The sequence below is a fragment of the Chaetura pelagica genome, unplaced genomic scaffold, assembly GCF_000747805.2.
Source record: "Chaetura pelagica isolate M959 unplaced genomic scaffold, ChaPel_1.0 scaffold1048, whole genome shotgun sequence".
In the NCBI taxonomy this organism is placed as follows: Eukaryota; Metazoa; Chordata; class Aves; order Apodiformes; family Apodidae; genus Chaetura; species Chaetura pelagica.
Genome location: NW_009954300.1, coordinates 320,636 through 340,525, shown reverse-complemented (window position 1 = coordinate 340,525; position 19,890 = coordinate 320,636). Strand labels below are relative to the sequence as shown.

General features: G+C 37.5%; 1 protein-coding gene across 1 annotated transcript in view; it reads right to left on the bottom strand.

Annotated features, from left to right (window-relative positions):
• The window catches only part of NAMPT (nicotinamide phosphoribosyltransferase), a 43,752-nt gene that overhangs the window by 10,368 nt on the left and 13,494 nt on the right, over positions 1-19,890 (bottom strand). The window contains exons 2-8 of the mRNA XM_010003850.1: positions 9,208-9,364; positions 7,834-7,937; positions 4,922-5,050; positions 4,293-4,451; positions 3,773-3,909; positions 2,175-2,400; positions 964-1,083 (exon numbers count right to left, since the gene is read on the bottom strand). Coding sequence (XP_010002152.1) covers positions 964-1,083; positions 2,175-2,400; positions 3,773-3,909; positions 4,293-4,451; positions 4,922-5,050; positions 7,834-7,937; positions 9,208-9,364 — 1,032 coding nt within the window. The remainder of the gene's footprint in view (positions 1-963; positions 1,084-2,174; positions 2,401-3,772; positions 3,910-4,292; positions 4,452-4,921; positions 5,051-7,833; positions 7,938-9,207; positions 9,365-19,890) is intronic.

The following is a 19,890-nucleotide window of genomic DNA, read 5'->3' as shown; positions in this document are numbered from 1 at the left end:
GCAGATAGATTCAGATCAACTGAAAAATAAGACTGGTATGTCTCTTGCTTCTAATTTTTAGGAGCAGCAACAGTCAACTTTGTTAAGAAGAATCTAAGGATGTGTTGATCAATAAAGCTAAGACAAGCGTCAATAAAATCAAGTAAAACTGATCTTAAAATTGTTCAGCTTCTTTCTGGTTTTGAACTCTAATTCAGCTGAATATGAATGATCAAGGGCAAACCTGATCAAGTCAAGTCCTCCTTCTTTTACATGCCCTTTGTCATCTCTAGTTACTACAGTTTGCACCTTTGTAGCCACATTACATTGCCTACTATCTTAATCTAGTCAATACTAGAAAATTTATAACTAATTTCAAGCCTGCAGCCAGTTTTTGTCTTGATGAAATTGCACTTTTGACTCAAGACTACAGTCAAATCTGTTATACATTTTTTTTGGGCTTTCAACAATCCTTATTCCACTACCTGCCAAATTAATGAACTTGTCTCCCTTACTGTTGTTTTTAACAAGTCTCCTTTAAAACCAGACCTTCAAAATGAGTGCAAGCACACTTCAGATGATACATAACTGATAAGCCAAACCAGTTCATTACTAGTATTGCTATAGCACAGCAATTGTGCAGTGTACTTTAGATACCAATGAAAGGACCAAACACGGTCAGATTTTGATCTGAATTAGACTTGACAAGCAGGATGAAAGCAAACAAAAGAAGAGACAATGGGAGGAGAAGAGTTACAACAGGGGGATTAGGAAATGCCTTGTAGGTATTTTTATACATTTTAATAATTCCCTGTGGAGCTTTAATGAATTTGTTCTATGCACTGAGATACCGCTGCCAGTGTCTGGAATGAAGGGCAGGGCGGGGTCAGCAGGGAAGCTGCAATATCTGACTAGTAATAACAGAGTCCAGATTAAATATCAACATTGCTGATGTCACCCTGACATATGAACTGGATCTCTTACCTCTTGCAGTGTGTTGATATCCACACCGTCCCCTTGAATAACTCTGAGATATGGTGGCAGCAACTTGTAGCCTTTTGAGTTCTCTGTAATGGGAAACTTCTTCCCTAAGATCTCCAAGACCTATTAAAAAAATAAGGGTGATAGTTCAAATTAAAAACCTGCCATTCCAATAACCACAATTTCCACATTTGAGTCATGCTCTGAAAAACAAAACTAAAAAAAGTCCATAAACATATCCACATATCCTGCTCTAAATCTATGCACATAGGCACACAAACAAAAAGCATGCCAGCCATTGTGGTGGAAGCAATTAGATTAAAGCAGTCACAGGCCATATGGCCTTTATAAACTTGTACCTGAGAGCTAATCAGAACCATGCTTCCCTCCTTTCACTTTGGCTGCTGCGAGTTTTTGCTATTAAATGTGTCAACTGAAGATTCTGTTCTTCTTCTGACCTCTCTTAAGATGGTGGATGAGGCTTTCAGCTTTCTGTGATTTTGTTAGCCACCAATAATTAAAATGAAACACTTCAGTTAGGAGTTTTTCTTATCCGATCTGATAAAGATTATTAAAGTTTTTATTTGTGATATCTCACTTGTCCCAAAGGAAAAAATAAAAGATATTAAAGCTGTATGGATCTAATTTGATAAGAGTACAAATGTAACTAAAATCTCCCTGACTTTCCAGCTACTCAAATTCAGAGGTATTAACAGCTTTTATTCTAGAACTGAAACAATCATACTCTCTAAAGAGCTATAAGGAAAGAAGCATTTTTCAACTTGGAGGTCACATGGCACTGTGCATAAAACAGTGAATTACATTAATACAGGACACCAAGATATCTAAACTGGGTGATGTCTTATTCACCTGACATTTATTAATGCTCAAGTTGTTTCCCATTTTATTAATTGTTAAATGATGAAAGATCTCTCCTTATAGAACCATTCCAGCTGTTGTAAAAATTTCAAGAATAGTATGCAAGAATGGGTTTGATGAAAAAGATTAAGCTCTTCAGACTGCAAAAGCTTCCGTATCTATATCAAGACAGGGAAATGCTTACTTTTTTCCTAAATCCAAATCATCCAGCATCAACTATATACTACACATACCAAGTTAGAGCATTACCTTTCCTATGTTTGTTAGCCAGTCTTTACAAAACCAACAACTGCCCTCCCCAGTCTTGTAAACAAATGACTTCAAGAAAGGATTACCTTCAAAACAGTGTCAAGGGGATTCCCAGAATCTGGTCTAATAATAAGTGGTGCCTCTGGACTTCGGGCTTCAATTATATGCCTTAAGTCATCACCCCATATTTTTTCACAAGCGTTGTAAATGTCGTAGCTGTCGCTAACCACAGATACAGGCACTGAAGAAAACTGCATCACTATGTGTTCAAAAGCATCTTTTTCATGGTCTTTCCCCCAAGCTGTTATGGTACTGTAAAGTCAATTGAAAAATACATATTAGAGCAGAATTTATATGTTAAATCACACATTCTGTATTTCCTACCAGGAACAGTTCAATATAACTATAGACAATATGATTACAGTACAGCATAAACTATGTGCTTATCAGCTTTGTGTTACATGTATAGTAAACATGCTACATACTAAATAAAAGCACTCTGGATTGATCTTTGTCAACTTAGACAAACACCAACATTAAACTTCTTTCACATGTAAAAGGTGATTCATTTAAGATTTGTGAGAGTTTCTCTTAAATCTGAAATGTAGTCAGTTAGGGAACTACAGATGCAAGAACAGGACATCTGTGCTGGCAACTTCGGACTACGAAGTGAGAAGTAGAGAACTAGCACCATATGTTAAAATAACTTCAGAGAAAAAACACGTTTTATTTTCTTTTTTAATAGTAATTCAAAACTGTTAGGCTCACTCACCCAAACATTCTTCTAGAGTAACCTCAGGGCATTACCCTTGGTACAAGGGTAAAGCAAGCACATAAAACAGAGCTGCTAAGAGATGTAGTGAGTTACTGAGTGCCAGCTGATCTCCGGTAGCTTTTCTGTACGTGGCTGTCACAGACCAGCTGACTGACTGACATTAGTAACTTGTGTGTGAACACTTAAAAATGCTCTCATGCTGCACAGGTGTGCAGCAAGAGCTATTGGGCGTTTTGTCTTTACCATAAAATGCTAACCTTAATTTCTGTGGGACAAGCCACAGATCACAGGAGTGAAGAGACAAAACAAAATTTGTTTCAGAGGTTGGGGCAGTTGAGGACCTGCTCTGGTGGCATGCCAGATGTGAGCACCACTCACAACACAGCCTCATATTTGACATTGTGGAATGGTAGGACAATTGGGGGGGGGGGAAAAAAAAAAAAAAAAATCAGGTCTCTTGCATGAGACCCTTTGTGTTTATTAACTTTTAAAGGGTGATTGCAGCCTGCCTTTGGCAATGCATACTTTAGATAGGACAGTTTAAGCTGTCTGCTCTCCTACCACCACTTCAATATGCTCAATATCTATTTTTACCTGTAAGCCTTCAAGTCCATTCTAAAGAGCATTGCCCACATTTATTTTACCTATAACCTTCTTATTTGCGTTTAAAACATTTAAAACACATTTATAGTTAAGAACAACAACCATGCCACTGCTGTCTCTCTAGAACTTAAAGGGGCAGGAGTATTGAACTTCAGCCTCAACAGCTGGATCAGTCATGGACACCACTGTATGATATAAATGGAGCAGCTTAATATTTCTCATCCATCTTTGTATCCAGAAAAACAAAAAAATCACATTTTGTTAAGCTATTTTAAAAAAAGGGCTTTCATAGCCCAATATCCTTACCTGTGTTCAGCAGCTGGAACAGAATATCCTGGAACTGGATCTTTTGTACCATAGTACTTTTTAATTAATGCAATTCCTGCTACAGTGTCTGTTCCTTTGAAATTCACCAAATGAGCTGAAGCTCCAATTCCTGCAGTCTGAAGAAGATGCAACTTTCAGTTGCCACGCCAAATATAGAAGCCTGTAGCCAGTCACTGCCTACCACTGGTTTGTAACAGCAAAACTCTGACTCAGATCCCATTTCATGAATACACTCTTCATGCATTTAAACAGGAAAGGCAGCTTCCATATAGGAAAAAGCTCTCCCAGTCTAGTGCTCACAGTTCAGACAGCTCACACATACCCAACCTCCCAACCCAGATCCCCCTCCACGTAACACCAAATTCCAAACAATTGCAGTGCTCTATGCAATTCACAATTTCACTGCTGGACAGGGATACAACTGTTAACAGATCCATTCTACAATCATTTATAGTTAAGAACAATTAAACTTCTCCAATTATTAGACAAGTAGTATTACCTCTTGTGAGGAAACTCCTCTGTAGCCAAAGTCATGCAGTTTATATTCCAGTCCTTCTAAGCTGCCAGAAGTCTCTAGTAAATATTTGGCCAAAATCTTTTTCTGCTCTCTAGAGTTTGTAGCCACTGTGATTGGATACCATGACTGCACAAGAATAGTCTAAAACAAAACCCATCACATTATTAGGTGTATGTTTGCTTAGGACTTAAAAATCCCCACTTGGCATTTATTCAGGCACAAAAATGTCTATTTGTTTCCATCACTCATTCAGAAAGTGCAGATGCCTCCAACAGTTTGCTTTAGGACTAAAGCAATTAGCCTTTATAAGCAAAGCCAGGTATTGACCATCTCAGGAGTTATCACTCCCAAGTCACAGACACACAATTTCCCCCATCCTCCTTTCCTTTTGGATAAAAGTACTATTGTACATTTCCTGTAAAATTATTAAAATCTCTTGCCAGGTAGGGAGAAAAGGTCTGTGAAAGAGTACGAATAAAAAGAATCCAGGCTTACTGAAAGCAGAAAATTAAAGATGTCAGAGAAACCCATTAAACCAGTAGGGATTTAGCCTGTAATTTAAATGCATTAATATTTACTTAGAAAAAAACATCATAACTTTCCAAACTGACCTCAATCCAATTTGTGAGCCAGTAGCACTCTGGATCTGTGTTTTCTACTGTGAAAAGAACATTTCCTCTGGGAATTACAGAGCCCTCAGGAACAGCCTTTATTTCTATAGGAAGATGACCATCATATTTCTGTGTAAAAAACAGTAATATAATTGTTATACAACAGGAAAGATTAGAAGCTACTTCTCTTTTATTTGACAGCAACAGATAAAAGTGAGGCTATTGATACATAGGTTTATTAATAAAGCTTTCTTCTTCATTTCTCTCAACCCTGGAAATAATTGGGTTTTTTACATACCTATCAGCCCAAATAAATTAAAAAATCCACATTTATCAAAAAGAAGAATATTTTCTAACCTAAAAAATAGTTTCTTAATCAAACCAAATGATGGTTATCAGTTGTATTACTTGTGCAAACTGAGTCAGGAAGGCTTAAATATTATATAAAAATACTTAAGTTCTACCCACAGAACAAGAAATATTTCCTAGTCAGTTTTCTTCAGTGCTTTTACATGAAGTAAACTAAAAAACTTGTTGAGCTATTATCTAGGCCTCCAAAAATCTCTAGTTTTGCTTAGTATAGATGTGTGCTCTGTTAATTTATTAGAGCAGGATTCATTTAATATCTATTTAAAAGCATATTTTATCTTGTCAATTATCCACTAAACAAGAAATCTAATATTGAAGTGTCATTCTTTTGTCAAATTCAGTCTTTCATCTCAAGTAAACGTTGTGTGAAGTATGTCTTTTGAAAAAGATTAAATTGCAAAGAGGAATTCTGACAGAGTAATTATAACTTTCTGAAAGAGCTTTGTCAGCTAAACTGATAATGCTTAAATTGTTTTGTATATTAATATTTTTGACAGAAAACTTCTCATGATATATATGCAATAAAGGCAACAAAAATTGCATCAATTCAAATAAATTCAGATTCACAAGTGCATCAAAACATATTCTCCAGTGCCCAAAACACATAAAAAATCTCTTATACAGTACAGTTTAAAAGTTTCTTCCAAAGTGTTCTCTGCTGAAGCAAATTGTGTTTATATGCCACACAGGACTCCGTTGTCAGACTTGGAGATGTCTGTTCTGGATTAAAAAAGGACAAGGAAGCCTTCAAAAGGGCTCAAAATAATTTGTTTTGATTTAACAAAGACTTAAGTATAACTAAGTGAAAAAAGCAACACAGATTTCAAAGTTGCTATAAGTGGTGATCTTGCCTACAGAAAAAGCAATATGCTCTTGCCAAAGTACTTTGTAATAGCCCTTTACAAAACGCTTTGGTACAATCGACTTGTACAATTCAGAGCTTACATCTCTATCACTCATCAATTCCAGCCTTTACGTCACCCCTTTTTTTTTCCAAGCAGTCCAATCCTCTCTTCCACCCCTTCATCCTATCAGTATTTACTCATTCGTTTACTCTTCATACAGATTCATGCGTGTCCATTTCAAAACCATTTCAGCACTTCACTCATACAGCCATTGCTCCCTCCACTTTACCTAACATTACACATTAGGTAACAGAGCCGAAGAGCAAACAGCTGTAGGTAGGTATGTGAATAGATACAGGAATCCAATGAGAGGAAGCAAAAGGTAACTACACTTCCAGCCTGAGAGCCATCAGCATCTAAGACCAAGAAGTGGAAAGCATATTTGTTTATATATATGCACAACTTTAGCAAGAAATTCTGACAAAGGAGTAAGCAATGTATACAGGAGATGTGCAGGAAGACTTAATTTGACTAAACAAAATGCACTGAAACAGAATTAGTTAAAGCATGTTAAAACTCAGTGTGGACAGAAATGCAGCATTAAAAGCTTATTAATTCAGTTTAGACAAAGAGGGATCAAGATTACTTTAAATACATATGAGAGCAGTTGACAACATATAACGTAGCTTAAACACAAATACGGATTGAATTCGCATCTGTAGTAATTTCAAATTGATGCAGGTCCTCTACAAACCTCTCCATAACTTACTAATGATGTTTTATTTACCTCGCTGCCATGTGCAACACTTAGTTGAAATTCACTTCTCTTGCAAACCTTAGGGTCCACCCTGGTTGCAACATGATATCTAGATATATTCACAGATATATGCCACCATAACATACATACAAAAAAATAAATGCAAAGAACTAAAAATTGTGTTTGCAAATGCCAAAACTACCATTTATTAGAACGCATAGTGAAATTTAGCACTTAGTTTATCTGGAGAGATTAGAATAGCTCTGATGAATGCTGTTAGTATGAATCTGATGCTTTTACAGAAGAAATGTTAGCAATTACTTGAAGATTGACACCTTTTTAAACAAAAGGAAGAGGATAATTGAGGGAAGACTTAATTTGGAGGGATTTGTGTGTCGGAAGTGCTCAAGCCTTGTATTTCATAATAAAGTTACACTTCACAGAATCACAGAATAACAGGTTGGAAGGGACCTCAAGAATCATGTGGTAACTCTGAAAATTGTAGGAAACAATAGAACAAAATGTGTATTTCCTTGAATTCTTTACACATGCAAGAAGTTGTAATGCTTTCTGTATTAGGGAAAAAAAAAAAGGGTATGATTAGTTACAGAAAGGAATGTAAATGATGAAAGCAACCACTAAGCACTGTATTACATATGGAGACTTGCCAACAAGCCCCCACATACACAAGCTGGCTGACGACAACCCTAAATCCTTACCTGCAAAGCCATATTTGGCATCTGAAAGGGTGAAAGTTACTTTTCTCTAAGGAAATACTATTATATGATTATCCTTTGACAGCTGCTACTCCCTGTACACTAAAGATCAAAAGCTAATTTATCCCATCTTTACTATCATTATTAAAAGGAGAGATTGGTGTATTTATTCTACAGTTGGTTCACAAACCCTTCATGATTACCTCATACTATTTTCATGCTTACCTCCAGAATATAGTTCCATCCCTTTTCATTGAAGACATCATCTTGAAAATGCTCCCTATACACTTCTTTGGCTTCCTCGATTTTTTCTTTGGTCACCACTTTGCCTGCGGTTTCAGAAATGGAAGAAAGCTTAGAAACTTCTGATATTCATAAATTTATAAATTAAAAAGTTTCAGACACAGTGAAGTCACTTTGCCTCCAACAAAGACAGGGAGAAACCTGTCAAATACAGTATGCTAGCCATGTTAAAACCAAGTTTTACTTTGTTATAATAGATTAGGATACTCAAGAAACCAATGGGATAAAACAAATTTGTAGCTTGCAGGTGACTCCGACAATTTGCGATTATTACTCTTTTATGACTGTGAATAACCTGTCAGGGTTTTTAGTAGCAGTGCTTTTCCCAGAGGCATGTGATGGTTGTGCAATTTGGCACATGCAACAAGACATAACCAGACTAGTAACTAGGGCTAAGCTATACTGCTCCAAGGAGAATCCCATGGAGTGGCCTCACAACCAGTATTGGATTAACAACTTCCATGATACGAACTGACAAACTTGTCACATTAACTGAATAAGCACTGCAACAGTTATAGGACCAATCATCTACTGGAAATGCTGGAGAACAACCCTCAGATTGCTAAAGAGAAAATAAAATTATCAAGGGCTTTAGTTAGCATGGAATTCCAGTCTTTGGTGGAACTGGCAGAGATATTTATGAATTCTGGATCAAGACAATTATATGTAAGCTACATGACTTCTGCTTTCCTTCTAAAGCTTGGCAGAAGGTGACTTGCATTCAGGTGATTATGCACGTAATGCTAAAAAGCAAACAAAATCTTAAATGGCACCAAGGACTTTTCAGATGTTACTCTTAAAATTGTCAGTATTGAAAACACTTTCACACATAGCTGCCACATTCAGTGATTTAAGAGGAGTGGCAACTGAAATGTAAGGGAAATTAAAACCATTATTAGTTGGCACAGTACATAAACCAGCAAACAGACTAAAATTTATGTACAAAATGCAAAATGTTTTTTTCCCTTGAATCTTCTATCTTCTTGTGATTCTGTGCACAGTCTATTTCCATTCATTTCAATTTAGCTTACTGAAGCTGGAATTTGAACCCCTCTTAATTTTTAATAAAACATTGGCATAAATAAACATAGTAGAGAGGTGTCTGAATTAAGAAGTCAATACCTTTTCATGAGAGTGGACATCTCATTTTCAGAATCACATAAATAAGATCTTACCCATGTCACTACATACACTGTATCAAGACAACCTGGAGTTGTTTCAACTATAAGACTCCACACTTGAGAAAAACAGATATTTATGTACAGGTAAAGTTTTACTGGAATTTGAGACAGTTACCTTTTAAGTATTTATTCAGAATGTACTGCAAACCATAAAACACCGTTTCTTCATATTTCACTTTCCTTAACTTGGAATTTTCAGTCTTCTTTTCACGACATTCAAAGTAGGAATATACTTTGCTTGTATTAGGTGGATATTGCTTGTAGTGTGTAACCTACATTAAGAAAAACCTCAATGAGAGCTCAAAACATCACTACAAAAGCACAACAGCAATCATATTTCACAGTCAGAGTAACTCCCAGCTCTTCTGGACTATTATTATTTATCCATTCACTTTCTATGCTGTACGTATTTAGGGGATTTCCCCTTTTTAAGCTACCTTCAATTTTAAGTTTGAAAGACTGTCTTTGCTATCTTATTCTTTGTTTCTGTGGCAACCCTTTCCCCCTAGAGTACTCTTCGTGGTCAGCTCTTCCATTCCACTGATGACTTCACTTTGATTAGCTGGGACAGATGCTGGCTGGGATTTCAGGAGCACCACTGAGAACAAACATGCCGGGTCACACTTTGGCCAAGCTGAACAGCTACAGGAAGCACAAAGTTGTCTGCCACTACCAAAGTGGAGGTACCTGCTGTATTTGTCCTTAGTTTTGAAGACTAGAACCACATAGTTCAAATAAAAGCCAGGCAGACTCAAGAAGCATTGACAATGGCCTTTACTCAAGCATCCCATTCACAATGACCAGAGTGGGTTTCCGGAGCCCAGATTATGTCAAGCCATCTTACAAACCTGTCACTGCTGTTAAAAGCTACCTGAGGTTTGCACCTCCCCACAAAGTTTGCTAGAGGGACCTTTTTCCAATCTTTGAAACAAAGTCCACGTTCAGCATAAAAGGAAGCACGAAAAGCTGCAGTCTAAAAGTGTGTGTTACATGGAAGTTGCTGATATGAATTATGTAATGCTATATATGTGGATTCAACCACAACATTTTTAAGCTTCTGATAGTAAATCTACCCAAAAATTTACTTTTACAATTTGAAGCAAGTACACTATAAAAATTAACAACTTAAACCTAAAAAATTGTTACCTCCTGATGTGTAAAAAACAAACACCATGCAAAGTCCATAATTTCATTTTAAACAAAAAGAATACACAATTACATAAATTTCATACTTAAAATTTAAATTACTGATATGCTTAAGGCATCCCCAAGGGTGAAGCTATTGGAAGTTTTCCTAAATTAGAACAAAAAGGAAAGTTTGTGAAGAAGTTTATACATTTGATAAGGGAAAACTGTTCCTACAGCAGAGTGAAGCACCACCATGCAACAGAACAGAACTCAGAAAGATGTGAACATTGTGTCTGAATTTTTCTTAAAAACACAGATTTACAGGTTAGAACATGAGTTCATTGTAAGTTTACTGCTGCTATTTCTTATTCCAAATCACCTTACATTTTTTATTGTTTCTAATATCACAAGGAATTGGAAAAAGGATAGCTTTAAAATTTCTTCCTTCATGTCCTGGGTTTTTAATTGTACCTCTGACACTTTCAAAATAAAGTATTTGAAGGTTTCCACTACCTGTACTGCGAAAACTGTATATTAAAGATTTTTAAAATACAGTTTTCTTTTCTCTCTCAAATGCCATTTATATTTAGTATTTCACTCACCTTAGACAATAAACTAGCTTGCTCAACCAAATGTTTTGGTTCTCCTATACCAGCACAATGCTGTTGTGGTTGTGTTTTCAGTGTTGCAAGGAAACATTCAAATAACTAAAATGTCAAGTTTCAGATCTTTCCAATACCTTCTATGAAGTTTTCATGGCAAATTTAAAAAAAAAACACCAAAAACAAACCACCAAGCTTGTAACTGCAAATTTTCTGCCTTCTCGTCTAACAAGACACTGTGATGCAGGCATTTAATGGAGTACAAACCTATTTTGTTCCAATTCCACATTCACTCAAAAGCAGAATTCTTAAGGGTAGCAATATTAGACCCAAAGACAAAACCTGCCTTTTAAATTTAGTTCTAGCTTTTAAGAAATGTCTAATTCCACAAATTATAACATGCCCTTTTCTAGTTCTACATAGAGCTTCCAAAACAGTAAATCACACTGCCAGCTCACAGAAAACTCTTCAGGATATCATAATGTTTTAAGGCAAAAAAAAAAAAATAATCCAGAGAAAACCAAACCAAAACACATACCCTTCTTAAATCACCCCCCCTTCTACTGTGGAGTTGTCAAAAATATACTCAGTCTGACACATCTTTCTAACTAATGGAAATACAAACACACAAACACCTTACAAAAATTGTATTAAATGGACTCTGAGAAAAAAATATGTAACAAATAATTAGACAATTAATTCACTGTAGGGCACAGAGATTAGAAGCTCCTTGCTTCACACTGTTGCCAATTAAGGAAATTACAGCAGCTGTATGAAAAAAATTGCTCTTTTTTATGACTGGGGCTGGGTTTTAAGTTAATGTTTCTTTATGATTTCATCATATCACCTGGGAACTCTGTTTAACTTTATTTTCATTTTTGATCTTACTGACATGCTAGAGCTTCATGATTTAAAAGTAAATTCTCAATGCAGCACCAATCAGCCTTAAGTGTACATAGCTGGATGTCCTAGGAACAATTCCCCAAACCACTATCTGAATTCCTAGTGACAAGCTCTAGAGCAAACCAATGTAATGCTGTTGTTCTATTCACACCTCACACAAAACAAAGAAAATGATAACCATGTGAGACTGTCTACACAGATTTATTTTTTAAAGTTTAATTAGCCAACTTACTAACTACACACTGGTTGCTGAAGTCAACATCTACATTATAGTGAAAATCTTCATAATCGTTGGCTACAATATTTAAAAAAAAAAAAGTTTACTTTTTTTCAGTTCAAAGGCATCTTCTCCAGCTAAATGCTTCTATCAAATGTGATGCAACCAAAATTAGCCTAAGGTATCCAGTGCACACATGGAGTTGCTGCCACCTTTTCCTATTGCATTTAAATACAGGATTTTTTTTAGGGACTTCCCATCCCAGCCTGCTTTGAAGCATGATAACAAAACATGGTGCTCTAGCTGCAAATCAGAACTTGAGGGCTGAAATCAACCTGCATTGCTAGCAGTTAGAGTTGTGCTTTATGAGGATACCTGAGGAAACAGCTCCTCCAGACTACCTTGCTGGCAGCTTCAACCTAAAGAAAACACTCAAGTTCTTCAAACATTCAATGGCAGGTTTAGCTAATTTTTCTGACCTTAGGTTAGATCTTTGCCTGAAATTATATACCAGCTAGTGTCCAGAGTGTAGTTATTTCTAGGGATTAAAACCTAAATAAAAATAGCATGCATAGTAGAAATGTGATTCTATAAGTTAAATTCCTTCAAGCGCTTGAAACACATAATGAACTAACTTCACAATTGTTATATGTTTAAGATTCAATTATATTCTTCACACATTGGAATCTATTTGAACAGTGAAAAATACACGTCCTGGGCAATTAAGGTATTTACATCTAAGTGAACTTTAAATCGGTAATTTTAATAACTTGTGCTCTTCTGACATTCCACAATGCTATCAGTTTTATCAATAGAGCTGAAACACCCTGTAAGGCTTCCCACAGACTTCTCAATATTGAAAGAAACAAATCACAGTCTTCAAGTACCACACTTTCCAAGCCACACTTACTCCAAGCATGCTGTATGTGAGAAGTTAAGTGCAAGACCTATATCCCCTGTTCACTTATTTGGCCATCTGCTTTGCTTCCAAGCTATGGGAGGGCACCATGCCTAGCAGGAGCATCTGCCCACAAAACATCACACCAGCTTGTTAGCTGACATTTCCTGACTCCTAGGACATAATAGTACCCATCCACCACTAGCGATAATCAGGAGGTCTGGCATGTAGTGAAATGCCTGGTGGCAAATAAGGTCTGAAAAGGATCACGCTCTGTGGAGTGGCAATAGTTCACTGAAAACAAAAATGCCACTGAAAACAAACCAACCAACCAAATCCACTACAATCCACAAGACAACACTAAAAGGCACTTGGACAACGAAAACTATGCTTCAAAAAAATGCCTGTATTTTCCTTGCTGTCAGATGAAGTTTTCTGTTTTTCTGCATTCTGAAGAAGAGTAGAAAGAGCAACCAGTGACAATAAAGTATTTGCAATGCATTTTATGTGACTCAGAGATTGAGACAGTATTGATAAATATACGTGTTCAGTTAGGGAATGGATGACAGAAGCAGGAGATCTAAAAGCAGGAGTGACTATGAAGTCAAAAGGAAACCCCCTCTATACAGAGAAAAAACAAAAAACAACCAAAAACCCAAAATGAAACCAAAACAAAACCACAAAAAAACCCACAAAAAAACCCAAACACACACCAAAAAAACCCCAAACCCCAACAAAAGTCCCTGATGGGAATAAGAGACCCTTACAAGGAAACAAAACCCAAAAATATCTTCAAAGGCCTTTTGATATTTAGTTCAAAGACTGTGGTTTAGGTTTTGTCTACACAGTGTATGAAAAACAGCCCCTTGGAACAACCATCTTCAACAAGGTTATGTACTTTGAATCAAATACAGCAATTTTATTCCTTATTACATTTTATTCAAATATAGTCATATTTTGAATAAAGAGTATCTTCACAAGGACTACATCTACTAACTAGATCAAGTCAGCCATTTGAGAAAATAATAAAAAAAAAAATCACAAACATTAAGACTTACATTTTAAGAAATAGGAATTAACAGGCCTTCATTACAAAACAGGGGTGACTAGGTAAAAGCTGCACTTTAAAGGCTAGATAAGAAAACAACTGTCATAGAAGCCAAATAATCTTATAAACTTCAAGTTTCTTTTACCAGAGATTACAATTAAATGTATTTTTAAAAATTATTTGTTTATATAACTCAGCCACTTTAAATTATGAGAAAACCAGGTATAACATAAGTAGACAAGTCAGGCATGGCCAAATTCTCCATCAGTGGTTTATTCCTGGTGCACAGCTAGGTCAGATGGGTGTTAATATGAGCCAGCAGAAACATGCTTTAACCTCTGCTTACAGTGAAGGCAACCACACAGGTATCTAGCCAGCAGGACCTTTTCTGTTCTATAACTCTACCCATTATAAGAAAGTAACAATTCAGCCAAGACAGTATTTGAACTTCCTGGAGTTATTTTAAAAAAATCTTTAGTGCAGAACAGGTACAGACCAACCCAGCCACTGAACCCTTGGCACTGTACAGCCAGCAACATGAGGAATCAGAGGGGGAGGTGGAAATCAAACTAGAAGAAACGTGGCCATGGAAGCTGGTAGTTGTGCACCTCAGCTGGGGAACTTCAGCTCTGCAGCAAGCAATTAGGGCCCCAGGTATGGGCTGGTCACTGCACTGAAAGCCTTGTTCATACACTGAATTAGGCTACATCCTTTCCAGCAGAGGTGAAAATTGACTGTGTTGTGGTTTAACTGGGCAGGCAGCTGAACACCATGCAGCCCTTCACTGAGAGCTAAGGTTGTGGAGTGCACTGTCAGAATGACTTAATAATGCTGGAAGAGATATGTTTTGGGGATCCTCATGCCCATTTGTACATGCCCATGTACAAATCCCTGAGTTAGATGACTTTACTGCAGTGGTGCTTCTTGCATTTACTCTGGGGAGACCTCTGCAAAGCACCTCTAAGATCCTCATTAGTATTAGTATTACATGTTATTTGAAAATGTTGTGGAAAGAGGCCACAATTTGAAAGACTGCTTTAGCTAAACCTTTATGAGGTTTAGCCAACAACAGAGTGGTTAAATGCAAAAGTTGCCAATAAGCTATATGGAAAACAACGTTGCTAGTGATAAGGAGGAGATGAACAAGTGCCTGTGAACAAAGGAAATGCTTTCTCTGATATACCTCACTAGGATGACAGGTAACAGCAGTTACATGGTATTGGTGATTCCCTTCAGGAGAAAAAAAACTAACACACCTGTGGCCAGCAGTTATGTTCAACAAGGATGCTTTTGTAGCTTCCAAAGCAACCACCAAAGGAATGCATACCACAGAAGTGGAAATTAAAACCAAACCAAAGTCAGTGTTCTTGAACTATAAGCTTATTTGAACACAAGAGCAAATCTCAAAAGAATCAATCTTTAATAACTCAACAAAAAGGGTATCTAAAAATAGCACATAACATGCAAGACACTTGTAGTGAGAAAAAAAAAAAAAGTAGTAGCCAAGCACAATCTTACTGTTTTGGTAATACATGAGCATCCAATCACCACAGGAAAGCAGCCAGCCTTAGAGGGACTAGATCGCTTATTAAAAATGCAGAAGTGAAGCAAAAACGGGTTAAGACACTGTTAAAGACCTAAAGTAATAATATTGGGAGATACCTGCCCTCGTGAGATGAAAGGGATAAACTAATGCAAGTTGTGACTTAAGGCTAATCTGCTACTATTAATGTTTCTTTATTCTAGCAGTACTACTCTTATGTGTATTGAAAAAGGAGACCAGAGATGAGCAAAAAAAAAGTTAAGAGATCAGTCAGTACTATGAAAACTAAGGAGGCTACATACAAGCAGCTGAATTCCTTTGGAAGTTGTACATTATCAGCAGAGAAGCTGTAAGTGACCACGCAAACATTCATTTAAAAAACAGTCAAATGTAAGGACTAGAACTGGATGTATTCCAAATTGCTCAGAGAAAATACTAAGTTTTATAAAAGGTAATGCTTCACAGCAGATTTCTTACCCACTAAAAATTTCCACTATTTGTAACCAGGATTATCGTAACGAAGATGACAAAATGCCTTATGTTTACTGTCTTCACATTTGTGATTAGTCAACTGTACTACTTCACATACTGCTACAAGTTTCTTGTTCCTTTAGAAAAAAAAAAAATTCACCCTTTTTAACAATGAAATTTTCAATGAATCTGGAAGGCTTTACTTTCCATTAATTTAAAAGTTGGCTGAATTCTGCACAGTTGCTGTTTTGCAGTGATGACTTGGGGTTAGTAACAGGACTGGGTGACTGCAAATCAAACCTAGGAAGATAAGGAACCTAGATAGAGCAAAGATTGGTTCTTATGAGGAGTGTCTGGACAGAAATTTCCAATGCTTTTCCACTGACAGAATTTTGGGAGGTAAGAGAACACATTCACACCCCCACCACAAGTTTTTAATAAATATATCTATGCACACACATATATGGGCTGCTGAAAAGAGTATTTTGCAGAAGACATTAAGTACTAGCCAAAAACAGTATGCTAAAGGGTACTGATGTCTCTTCCTTGCATACCTCTAGCCTTCTAATTAAAAATATACAGGCTGTGAGAGCCCAAAATAAACACACACTCACGTGAAGTGAATGCTCTCCTACATCCAAGCAGAGTACAAGAAGTAATTCAAAATGAGAAATACTTAAAATTCAATATGTGAGATATATAGAGTTACATCTCTTAGGGTTGCTTGAAGTGTCTCATAAAGAACTGAATTCTGAAACAGATCTCATTTACAGGCTAGATAGCAAGTCAGCTTCTCCTATAGAGTAATTGCATGGCAGCTTATTTTAGCTATCATCTTAATTATGAAACATTACAAGCAACTGGTAACACATTTCATCGGTAGAAGGAAAATAAGTTACTATTCAGTCCTCATTTTGATACCCTTTCCCCACTTGCAGCTCATGGTCCAACAAACCCAGGCCTAGTAACGCCTGTCACTGCCGTCTTCTGACTGAAGAACAAACAGTTCCTGATCCTCTCATTACAGCTTCAGACTACATAGACCCTGAAAGATGTCTTGCCTGTACAGAAATAAACAAATACAGGATAAAGAGAGCATTGGGAATCAAAGAGAAAGAAAACTGGGGCAACAACGTCAGATGAACGAGGAACTGAAAGGCACGGACCCTTTTACTTGGAAGGGCAGTGTGTGAACAGAACCCTCCCTGTCACAGGGGCAGGACTGCAGAGCTTCTTGGTACAGGCACAAAAGTAAGAACCTGTTGACATGAGAACAGTGAGCTTCAAGGAGCCCGCTTATATCCCCTCACTTGCAGCTTCAACTTAACTTCAAATGCTTCCCTTTTTCAGTAATACTGAGTCACTAGCAGAAAACTTTTTTATAATAAAGTGTCATTGCTACACTGGACATTCAGAGAAAGAGGTTCCCCAGATAACATGTCACTGATGAATCTCCTGAAAGTCCTATGAGCCAAAGAATCGGAGAGACTGCTGTAATTTATCAGCATGATGAACACACATCGTACCATATGCCCACACCCAGACTCCGAGGGGATGGCATGTCATACTCAGCACACAGGAGGAATTACACTGTTGGGGGATTTGGAAGAGCTTAAGAATATGCAACAAAGTATACAGGAAGAAAAAAAACCTAACTGATGTAGAAACATTAATCTTGTTATGGGGGTTAGACATAAACAGAACAATCTGAAGCCTGGCCTTAAAATCCTGGAGCACTTGTACAATTCTACAAGCCCCGGTTCAGAATGGAAGCTCAGTACCAAGTCTTACATATGGAGCAAGTCTCTGAAATGCACCCAGTGGGAACTATTCCCATAGAAACAGAGAGTATACTAGAAATCAGGATGATACTCAGTTGTTTTTAAAAAACAGCTTTTAAGATTTTAAACCTGAATATTTTAGAATCTGTAAATTGAGAGGAAGTGCCCTGTGATAAACACAGAAAAATGGTTTAGAGGCAGGGAGGCTGGATTAACTGCCAAAAGACAAGTCTTTACCTACCAACTTTTTATAGGCACTAATCCAGTAACCAATTTTCTCTCCACTCCAAATTTCCAACTGTAGCAACAGAGAACTGGAACACTGGAGCTGGCACTCAAACTAATGAGTTGTGGCAGATATGAGCCTGAGATACCAGAACTTTTTACTCACGGACAGCTGCCTAAGCTAGGCTTGTACTGTTTAGGACAGTCTGCACATTTTTTTTCCATGCTGTTTATTTCCACATGACTTTCGTCACCAAAATGACTTTGTATCTACAGCAATAGAGTCACCAAAAAAGCTTCTGAACTGTCATGTGTTTTCTCAGAGCCTGAAATGTCATAACCAGACAGAACTGCACAGAAACAAATGCTACAATTGTGTATACAGCAGAAATACTTAAAGGGGGGGGAAAAAAAGGAAAACAAATAAGATCAATTCAATTTTTGTTTTAATTGCTAGTAAGAGTGTTTGTTAACTCCTGTAAAAAGCTTGCTTCTGCAAGCTATCAGATATCCTAGTGCAATTGTTACTGAAAGTGCTCACACTGAGTGTGTTTCACCGATTAGGAAATGACAGTATCATCAAGGGGGAGATAAGTAATGTTTGCTTATATTACCTAACAAGATAAAAGAAGCTACTTGTTTAACCATTGTTCAAAGACACTGGAGTTCCTAAGATTTGGAAAAAAGCACACAGGAGGAGAGACAATTTGAATAGTCCTAACAGAGCAAATAGACAATTCCAGCTGTTTTTAGTATAATACAAAAGGCTTCTTGCTGCCAGAGAAAACCTCAAATTCAGTTTCAAATGGGAAAAAAACACAACCCACCATACTCAGGCCTTTTACTTGACCTCTCTAAGATTTGTCACTCCTGGAATGCGACCAAATAGTCTTTCCTATAAAACAGCAAACAAGCAAACTGGTCATCTGTCACTCCAGTGCTCCCAGTTACCTTGATTCTTAGAGCAGATCCAGTACATTTCAGAAAAGTAGTGTGCAAATTAGATTGAAAATATATGTCATTTAAACCCAGGCCTACTGGATTTAATGTGATTAGTCTCAGACACAGAAAAAAAGTGGATCTTCCATATTTGACTAAGTGTGATACCAAACACTTAAACAGTCATTGAACAGTACTGTAGCTAGACTGAGCCCTCAATGAAAGCAGTGTTGTGAGCCCTCAACAGCAGTATCAGGATGCTCTGACTGAGCTGCTCTAAGACTGATCAGCATCTTCCAGTCCTCCAGCACACCTTCCCATAAACAGCAAAACTAAATGTTAAGATTTTATTCCCCAAAATACCGTATTTGTGTAATAACATGTAATAATAATATAGAGGAGCTGGGAAAAGTGCAACAGCACAAGCCAGCAATCAAAGCACCTAGAGAGGGTTATGCTTTAGTAGGCAGCCAGTAACAAGACCTGGCCATAAAATCATAGAACACGCTGAGTTGGAAGGGACCCATCAGGATCATCGAGTCCAACTCCTTCCCTTTGTAGGGCACCCCAAGAATCACACCACGTGCCTGAGAGCATCACTCAAACACCTCTTGAAGTCAGGCAGGCTTGGTGCTGTGACCACTTCCCTGGGGAGCTCCTTCTAGTGTTTTTTCCAACTCTTCTATCTACAAGTACCCTCCTCCCCTGAAACCCATCCAAGTGGTCACATCTTTACAAGACTTTAACATAGTAAATGCTTTATAATCATAATCAGGGCTGTTACTGTAGCTCTGCTCAGGGTGCCAACAATCCCTCTGACATCGCAATGCAGCTGCTGAAGAAAATAAAGTTACTTTTTCAGCCTAGGAGACGCGGGGCACATCCGTACGTGCAGAGCTGCACCCTGACACGAACGCAGCGCTGCGCCGGGGCAGGACCCGGGCCCGGGCACGGTCACGTTGCGAGGGGCGGCAGGAGCTGCGGGGTCAGGAACCGGCACCGGGCCCGGGTACCGAGCGGCGGGACCGCTGCCCGCAAGGAAC